Below are 9775 nucleotides of genomic sequence, written 5' to 3'. Positions count from 1 at the left end.
ATGACGGTGCTGACACCTTGTGGACGCCACGACGCTCTGCACTGCAAGAATAAAGCCTGCGGAAACCCAGAAAGAAGCCAACTGGGCCTGGCGCTTGGCTTATGAAAAGCCATTTTCCGAATGAAGGGACTCTGAGCTCGAGCGTGGCAAACATGGCTCTGGCAAGCCTTACCCTTTCCTCTCACTCCCTCTGCCTGGCTAAAAACCCTTAGATTACATTCCTAAAGTTAGCCCTGAAGGTCTATTCCCTTATTTGGCCACTTCCTCCTCCTGAGGCTAAATACCAAGGTCCAGATATCAAAGTTTTGAAGTCTTGCAATCGGAAGTCCTGGCTGCTTCACCTAATCAACTAATGACCACTCAAAACATACTACAGCACCCTAGCCCGTTCTAACCCGGACCTCCCCTTTTTTTCTTTTTTAAAGTTACTCCTGCAAGGTCATTGTCTGCTGTTTCTCCTCCTGAGTCAGACAGCGGCTACTTTAACCTTTTTTCTCCACCGATTAAAGGATTTCTTTGTGAAAACGGGTGTTTGGGTGCGGTTTGTACCTAATCTGGGGTCCAGGAGGGTGCCCCCCCACACACACACACACTGTCTCTTTCACTGAAGCATTGTGTTGAGGCTAAGAAACAGAAACATGTTTGAGACTTCTGGAAGTTTCCAGAGAAGCGAGGAGGTTCTTCCCATGGCTGGCTAGAAGGCTGGATTCACCCCCACAGGGCCGTTTAACAAATTGGCCTCTACTTGCAGGGCTGTGTTGTGGGGAAGAGCTGTGAAGTTGAGCAGACTATTCAGATGTGTGATGAAAGCCAGGTCTGGAGACTTCTGCCTTTCAGGCCCAGCCTGGACCAAGGCAGACAAGCTAGAAGCAGATTAAGTCCCAGGTTCCCAAAGGCTTCTTGAAAACTGACCCGTGGAATAGACGGGCAGAGGAACCCCCTTCCATTGGAGACAGGGTCTCCCTATGTAGTAGACCTGGCTGGTCTGGAACTCACAGAGATACAGAGTTCTGTTTTCTCAGAGCCGGTACTAAACGTGCACACCACACCCCAGCATCAGAGCTGCTGTTGGTTGGTTGATTGATTGAGACAGCGTTTCTCTGTGTCTGTGTTGGCTCTGGCTGTCCTGGAACTCTCTGTAGACCAGGCTGGTCTCAAACTTAGAGATCTGCCTGCCTTTGCCTCTTGAGTGCTGGGACTAAAGGTGTGTGCCACCACTGCCTCGCCTCAGAGCTACATATTTTTTTTTTAGATTATTTATTTATTTAATGTATATGAGTACACTGTTGCCCAGAAGAGTGAGTCAGATCCCATTACAGATGGTTGTGAGTCACCATGTGTTGCTGGGAATTGAACTCAGGACCTCTGGAAAAAAAAACCTTTCTCGGGACAAAAGTCTCACTCCTTGATGGGTTCTAAGTCATTTTAGTGAGAATTTTCTAGAAGTTGCCACAGTAAAGGAAAGGGTGGGGGTAGGAGTTACAAGACATTAAAGATCCCAGAGACTCCATGCCACATTTGATGCCATGTGGCAGAAAGCATAACAAAGGGCAGGTCTGAGGCATTTGGAATCCAGAGTGTGCCCTGGACAGCCGTCTTCCCCAGGATGAGATTCCTGAGTGAGATAGGACCTGTGCTCAGATAAGAGCATGCCCTGCCTGTAGCAAGCACATGTCAAAATATTTAGGGCTGATGTCACAGCCTCTGCAACTTTTAAAGTATTTGAAAGGGGTTGTGCCATGGAGTAGAGCAATTGCCAGGCACTCGGGGCCCTGATTTCCATCCCAGCGCTGCGGAAGAAGACAGAGATAGAGGAAGGGAAGGAGGAAGGAGAGAAGGAGGGGGGGGGAGAAAGGAGGAAGAAGCGAAGGGAGGAGGGGAAGGGAGGGGGAAGTAAGTACTTGACCAGTGATGGGCGGGACTTTAGCCTGTTTTCAATAAATACTCTGACAAAGAAAATTTCAGTTCACAGTTCCTCAATTTTCAGCAGTGGTGGCAGTGTGGCAGGAGGGGATACAGAGACAGGACAGGAACTGCACATTATAGCCACAGTGAAGGGAGCCAGGGTGACCACCTGGGGGCCGGTGTTCAGCTCTGCTCTGTTTCACACAGTCCAGGACCCCAGTCAGGGAATATGATGCCCACCACAGTGTTGGATCCTCCCCCCCCACTACCCACCCCCAGTTAATGCCTCCAAGATAATCCCCACACACACAAGTTCCCAGTCCCCTCTCCCAAGTGAGCCTAGAGTCTGTCAAACTAACAGTGGACACTAAGTATCACAGCTGACAGAAATAGGAAGCCGGAGGCTCATAAATGTAACAAAATGTAGCAAAATGTAACAAAAGGTGGGGGGCAGTTGAACTTAGCGCCTCCATTGTAGCAGCCCTGAGATTTTTCTGTAAATTAGGAAAATTTTAAAAATCAAAATATCATTATAATTCTGAAAATAGAACAGAAAGAAGACAGAGAGTAAAGGTCTTTCCACCCCAGTCAGTGGGCGGAGAATGTTCAAGAATCTCCTAGTGTCCCCTCTCCCACTGCTCTGGGATTTTCTAAGACTCAGGCCATGAATAGCTGTGAGCCATACTCAAACTCCCCAGTTTGGACTAGTGACTCAAAGTGACCACAAGATGGATTCTGGGACAATAAGATGCACATGGACTGGGCACCGTGGGGGTCAAGCCACTGCCTGGACATGGCATCTGCTTTACCTTTAGCAGTGACAAAGCCAGGGTCACTGTCACTTAGCTTCAGCCAGGACCGGCTCCAGGCCCATCGCACCTGCTGAGTCTTTGCAGTCCATCACATTATCACATTCCCCTACTTGCTCCCTAGCAAGCCTCCATTCAGGACCACTTGCTTCCCTCTTCCTCCACACACACACACACACGCACACGCACACGCACACGCACCCTTTACCCTCTTCCATTTTTTTCCAGCTACGCCAGTTCAGTGTGGTGGGAACTGCTTGTATCTGCTGCCAGGCCACGTTACAGAAGAAGGAGAGGACACCTGGGCAGGCTAGACCCCATGTTGTTAGGATCTCTTACTATTTTAATTAAAAAATGTTTTGCATTTATGTGTCCGGGAGAGGGGGACACGCACTAGGTTGGCTGTGCTGAGGTCATAGGGCAGCTTCCAGGAGTCAGAAGTCAGCTCTGTCCTTCCAACATGTAGGTCCTGGACTCTGAGGTCTTGCCTCATAATCCAAAATAAATAAATAAATAGATGATTGTTAAAACCCTGCTGGAGAGGTGTCCTCTCCTCTTCAAGGGAAGCATGTTTAATCTAACAGAGGATTTCAGGGGACCGGGGCAGGCAGCCTGGTGTCCATGCAGAAGGTGCTGTGAAAAGCCCAGGTCCCAGTCCTTTCTCTGAGGATAATCTGACAGTAATGGCAATTCTAGGAATCAGAGGATACCGGACAGGACACTGCTCCATGATTTAGTCAGAGGCATTTGGAGTTAGAAAGGGCTCAGTCAGTAAATGCTTGCCTTGTCAGAAGCACCCATGTTAAAGTTTAAAAATAAAAATCTGGGTATGTCAGTGTGCACTTGAAAATCCAGCAGAGACAGGCTGTTTCCTGGTGGTGGGTCAGAAAACAAGCTGGGTGGCTCTTGAGGGTGTCGCCAGCTTCTTCACACCTGCACACATAGGAAGCATGACTCCAAAACAAACAAACAAACACACAAGTACACACACACACACACACACGAAAATGCAAGAACATGCAAGCTGAGGTGCGGTGACACTGGGCTGTACTCCTAGCACATGGGAGTTTGGGAGGCTGAGGCAGGAGGATTGTGAGTTCAAGGTCAGGACAGAGTACAACCCTGTCTCAAAACGCCTAAAGGAGCAGGAAGAGGCAGAAGAAAGGAAGAAACGAGGGAGGAGAGGAAGAGAAAAAGGAAGCTGGGTTTGGAGGCAGGGCAGGAAAGGCAAACATTAGCCAGGCATGGTGGCTCACAACTTCACTTGCAGCCCTTGGGAGAAGAGACAAATGGGTGTGTGGTTTCAAGGCCAGCCAGGGCTGCACAGTCAGACCCTGTCTCAAAAAAAGTGCACCAATCATTTTGGTGATTAGTGGGCAGGCAGGAATGAGTGCTAACAATCTCTATCCAACCGGGGAATCCGTGAAGATGGCAGCCATGACGCCACCTTTCTCAGGGACAGGGCCATTCAGGGAAGCCTTGTCTGTTCAAGGTGCAAAGCAAGGTAAGTTGCAAACAGACAATAGCTGCCCTCACATCCCCAATCAGACAATAGCTGCCCTCACATCCCCAATCAGACAGAGGCTAGGATGCGTGGAGCCAAGTGGCCAATGCAGACTTGTACATCCCAACAGATGCTCCAAACGCACAGTATGCTGACTACAAGCATTGGGAACACACACACACACACACACACACACACACACACACACACACACACCTGCTAAGACTGGAACCAGGTGCCAGAACCGGCATCGACCAAGCTGTCTCTGACTTACAACCCTCTTCATTCAGGAGTGCCTTTCCTTTATAAACAGTCTTTATTTTTATGTCTAACCACGTGTTCCTGGTACAATTCTTGGTACAGGAAGCTGGAAATCCTAGATCCACTCCTATATACAGGTTTCCTTGTTAACCTTGGATTTCAAGGAATGTTTCTATAGGTACTATACATACTTGCACACACATACACACACAGAGCTTGTGAAGGTCAAAAGACAACTTTAGGGAGTCATTTTTCTTCTTCCACCCTGTGTGGGTCCTGAGGATCAAACTCAAGTTGTCAGGCTTGACAACAAGCGCCTTCATCTCGCTGAGCCATCTCGTCCGCCCTAGAGTGTTATATGTTCCATGCAGTATAAATGTATGAGTGTTGTGTGCGTGTGTGTCCGGGGAAATCCCAGGCATCCGCGTTGCAAGGCGGTTCCAGCGGTGACCTCCGGTCCTCTAAGACGTCGGTGCTACTGCAGGGAACCCCAAACCCAGAACGGGAGTCCGCCCACTGCACCAACCGCGCGTGCGCGAACCTCGAGGGTCACTAGCTTCAGTGCGCAGGTGCAGCACAAAGCGCAGGCGTCTGGCGTCACTAGCGCGCGGGGACACGCTACGGGGCGTCGCTCGGTGACGTGTTAGCCATGGAGACCCAGGAGGGTGAGGAGGACCGAGGGCGATGGGGAAACCGAGGCTGGGACGGCGCGGTTGTCCCCGTGGTCTGCATGCGTGGGGGAGGACGCGGCTCGGCCTGGTACGGCTGGGACGCCGAGGCTGGCAGCCGGGAGGGAGGATCAGTCCCATCCTCGTTTTGCTGGGCTGGACAGGTTTTAGCCAGCCAGGCTGTGGAGGTCGCACAGCGGCGGCGAGCACTCGCCCAGCAGGCACCCGGCCCGCGCTGCAAAGCTTTCTGGACAAGTGCTCCGGCCGCGAAAGTAGGGAAGGCAACCATTGCTGGTCAGTGGGGTCTGCCGGTGCAAACGCTGTGATACCCGCAGGAGAGAGGAAGAAGAGGAGAGAGGAGGAAGGGAGAGAGAGGAGAGAAAAAGTGAAAGAGGAGAGCGAGCGAGCGAGCGGGAGAGGAAGGGAGGGAAGTGGAGAAGAGAGGAGGGAGAAAGGCCCAGCAAGCCTATGCGGTGGCTCACAAGTCCAGTTCCACGCGAAGGGACCCAGTGCCCTCCCCCACCTGCATGCACCACCCCGCCGGTTGCTGGCGGTGCACATATACAATAAATACATCTTTGCTTTTGTTTGTTTGTTTGTTTGTTTGTTTTGTTTTGTTTTCTTCGAGTCAGGGTTCCTCTGTGTAATCCTGGCTGCCCTAGAATTCACTCTGCATTTCAGGCTGGCCTCAAAAGTTAGAGATTTAGAGCGCCTCTGCCTCCCAAGAGCTGGGATTAAAGGCTTGCACCAGCTATAAATAACAAGGAAGACAAATGCCCTTTCTATACGCCTGCCTTGTGAGGTTTGTAAGGTCATTTGTAAGATTTAACAGTTTAAAGGACATGTTGGGAGTGTGGCTCAGTGATAGTGCTCTTGTTTAGCACACTTAAAGCCCCAGGTTTGACCCCCTGGATCACAAACTATTTCAAAAGATGACCTTCTAGCCAGACCTGGTGGCACACCCGTAACCCTCACTATTTTTGGGGGGGGGGGGCTGAAGGAAGAGCACTTCAAGGTTCAAGCCCCATCTTGATCAGAGAGACACCCTGCCTCAAAAAGGTGTGTAGCTCACTCGTAGAGAGCTTGCCTGGGATGCAGGAGCCCCTAGTACTGCTGAGGAAAGAATCCAGATTGATTTACAGTTGGTTTCAGTGTGTTCCAGCTTCCTAGCAGAAATGAAGGTGCTTCTCTCAGCTGGCCAGGCAGCTGGAGGGAAAACGAACACTTTTGGTTATCTTAAGCTGGTCTGACTCGGTCACAAATTCCTATGCAAGTGGTGTCAACAGCGGCAGGTATACATGTGCCCACGTGCATTGTGGGATTGCTCCTTATCAGTACGTCACAGTCCTTCCTTGTTGTAGGTGTCTCCAAACAAAGCATACGTGAACGGATTTGGGACTACATGGAATCCCATGATATAGCTGACTTTCCCCGGCCTGTTCATCACAGGATCCCCAACTTCAAGGTACAGGAGTGTCCCTGGCATTGTTAGAAAGGGATTAGGCTATTTGTGCCAGTGACACAGCTCCACTGCTTTCTGGTGGGACGGATTTGGGGGGCACAGTGTGCGGAGGCAGAGTCCAGAGGGCCTGGAGGACACATGGTTTTGGACGGGTCCTACTCCCTTACCCCTTGGGCCATAGTCTCTGCACTGTGGCAGGTCCCAGTGCTTTTCACAGAGCTGGCCTCCCTCAGTCACTTAAGGAGGGGCTTGTGAAGCCCACAGAGGGAAGTCCAGCCTTTAGTACCAGCCCCGGGCCTTAGTGTCCTAACTGTTCAAAACATAAGTCAACCCAACTATTGCCGATAGTTTGCATGGAAAACAGTTTGCCTGAAAGAGGCAGTGTAAGCCAGGTGCTGGCTCAGAGGCACCTGGCAGGTGGAGGCAGGGGGTCAAGAGTTTGAGGTCATCCACAGCTACACTGTGAATTGGAGACCTGACTGGGCTGCAGAAAACTCTGTCTCAGAGTGGGGGTGGTGTTTGAAAAAACCTGAAGGGCTTTGCCAAGACATACCAAGGCCCTCGTGTGCTTAAAACCGGGTATCTACCAGCACCCTGTGTTGCCAGGACTTTTTTTCCTACACTGGCCTCGCTCTGGTCCTGACTGAGTGTGCTGCAGACTGTATAGCCCCTGGAGGCCATCGTTCCAAATAGTTTTGTTTCTGTGATCTGTGAGAAACGGGTGGAGTGCAGGAAAGAGGGTGCAGGAAGCGCAGGGCCAGCTCCTGGTCTAGGGACTGAGTAAGACAAATCAAGGCCAAGGGGCATCCTTCTTCTTACAAGAGCTCCGTTCTTTGTGGAAATCCCACAGACTCTGCCCCTGGGATTTGGGCTCTCTTCAGAGTTTTTTTCCTGTAAGAACTGAGTTCTGGGTTAGCCCCTTCCCACCCTGGGCTCTTTCTGTCTCCTTGGGGGAATCTGGGCGGATGCTGGGCTGTGATGCCCAGGCCAGACCTGGCCCGTGTCTTCACAGTGACACACAGTCACATCTACACAGGGTGATTCTCGGGCTGCGGAGCACCTCCTACACCTGCATGCTTTCCCTGTGGCCAGAACCATTAAAGTCAACCCGGACGCTCCTCAGAGAAACGCCCGCTTCCTGGTGCTGGAGGTAAGGGTGGCACTGTCTCTGCCTAACTAGGGGTCCTACCTGGCTGGCCAGAGCATCAGAGACCTGGAAGTCTTTGCTGGGACACAGGAAGTGAAAGTGGACCCTGATAAGCCCCTGGAAGGTGTCCGTTTCCTGGCACTGCAGGTAACTCCACTTTCCTAAGCTGCCCTCAGTCCTGAAGGCTCAACTTCCATCCGACTGCTGCATGGGTGGGCTCAGTGTATTGAGCTAGACTGTGCCATGACTGCAATTCTCAACAGTCTGTTTCTTTCACTACATTGTTACTCTTCTGGTCCCTGAAACAAAAAAAACCTCCTCAGTTAGGAGTCTGATACTAAGTCTCCCATACAGCGGAGTCTGGCCACATCTCAAAGCAAAGGGAGCAGCCCAGCATGGACTTAAACTGCTTTACAGCATCTCTGTCAGTATGAGAGGAGAAGCCGGTGTGCGTTTTAATGCTCCTAGCCTTTTTTTTTTTTTTTTGGTTTTTCGAGACAGGGTTTCTCTGTGTAGCCNTGGCTGTCCTGGAACTCACTNTGTAGACCAGGCTGGCCTCGAACTCAGAAATCCGCCTGCCTCTGCCTCCCGAGTGCTGGTATTAAAGGCGTGCGCCACCACGCCCGGCCAATGCTCCTAGCTCTTAAGCAACTATAACTCCCAAAGCAGGCAGAGTGATTAAAGACAGAGCCGCAAAGGTGTCATGGAAGGACGCGGTTAATGCGATGCTAACGGTAGCTCTGCTGAGCCAGGTCTGCTGCTGTTGGCACTGCATGTCAGGCACGAGGCTTTGGGAATGCCCCTGGAACTGCCAGAGGCTGTGGGGGCTACTTGCTTGTCTCCCACTGCTGTCACAGCTGTGCAGGACACCTTCCACATGGTCCAGGAAGGAAGGGCAGCGATGTGGGGCTCCCACCCTGTTCCCTAAGCTGAGCAGGATTGATCAGGATTTGGCCCATGAAAACTGTAGGGAGCAGCAAGGAACTGTGGCTGATGAAGGCAGCACAGGGGACGGACATTCTCCTGTACTGTCACCTGCAGTCCCCTTGAGGCCCTGAGGGGAGCTAGGCAGGAGAAAGGAAGCAGCCTGGGTCTGCTCAGGTGGTGTTCCTTAGCCCGTATCCCTTTCCTCCTGTAGTGGGGAAAGCATGCGCCTGCCCTGTAGTTGACTGACTGTCTTCTCCCTCAAAGAGCAAAAAAACACTGCTGGTCCCAACACCACGACTGCGAACAGGGCTGTTTAACAAGATCACACCACCCCCTGGAGCCACCAAAGACATTCTGAGGAAATGTGCCACCTCCCAGGTGAGTGCTGGAAACCCCACCTCAGGGGCTGTGCTTATGGGTCAGTGCACACTGTAGAGTAGAACACCACGGAGTGGAGTTTACGCAAAGCCATGAGAGCAGACAGGATCAGCAGCTCCATCCGAGCAGTAGATCCCAGTATTGGGCACTCTGGCGCCCTCTTGTGGTGGATTTGGGGCTGTGCACCTGGCTGGGAAGCAAGCGCCTGTCATTTGGAACTGCTGGCAGGAGCCTGATTGCCTGTCACCAGACACTTCACAGTCCCGCTAAACTGGTCTGGAGACACACTGGAGGGATGGAGAGCCAGGGTTCGCGCGTCTTACATACAGTAACACTTGGTGGCTTTTTAAAGAACCCCAAACCCTGTGTCATTTCCATATTTTCCCCCGAGTCTCACATGTAGTGGCTGATTGGTTCACTCCTTCCTCATAACTTTTCTTATTGAAAAAGTAGGGTTGTCGGGGCAGTGACCGGGATGTGAATAAAACAACAATAAATAAAATAGACTTAAAAAAAAAGAAAACATAGAATTGTCTGCGGCTTACAAAATTGTGCTATAAAGATAGAATGTGTGTGAGTGCACATCTGAAATCAGCTGCTGGGCAGGCTGGTGTGTGAGCACTGCTGGTCCAAACCTGCCTTGGCCTCACGGCAAGACTGTCTCAGAATAAAGATAAAAAGGAAGTTGTGTGTGTGTGCGTGTGTGTGTGTGTG

General features: G+C 51.3%; 1 protein-coding gene across 3 annotated transcripts in view; it reads left to right on the top strand.

Annotated features, from left to right (window-relative positions):
* Nucleotides 1–5052: 5052 nt before the first annotated feature.
* The window catches only part of Mthfsd (methenyltetrahydrofolate synthetase domain containing), a 12147-nt gene continuing 7424 nt past the window's right edge, over nucleotides 5053–9775 (top strand). The window contains exons 1-4 of one of the 3 annotated variants that reach the window (XM_021170089.2): nucleotides 5053–5238; nucleotides 6509–6612; nucleotides 7646–7759; nucleotides 8948–9061. In XM_021170089.2, coding sequence (XP_021025748.1) covers nucleotides 6550–6612; nucleotides 7646–7759; nucleotides 8948–9061 — 291 coding nt within the window. In that variant the 5' untranslated portion in view covers nucleotides 5053–5238; nucleotides 6509–6549. Of the gene's footprint in view, nucleotides 5239–6508; nucleotides 6613–7645; nucleotides 7760–7789; nucleotides 7904–8947; nucleotides 9062–9775 lie in introns of all 3 variants that reach the window. The other 2 variants (XM_021170088.2, XM_021170086.2) reach the window with 2 other exon arrangements.

The sequence above is a fragment of the Mus caroli genome, chromosome 8 (assembly GCF_900094665.2).
Source record: "Mus caroli chromosome 8, CAROLI_EIJ_v1.1, whole genome shotgun sequence".
Taxonomy (NCBI): Eukaryota; Metazoa; Chordata; class Mammalia; order Rodentia; family Muridae; genus Mus; species Mus caroli.
Note: the sequence above shows the minus strand (reverse complement) of the source record. Positions and strands in the feature narration are given on the sequence as shown.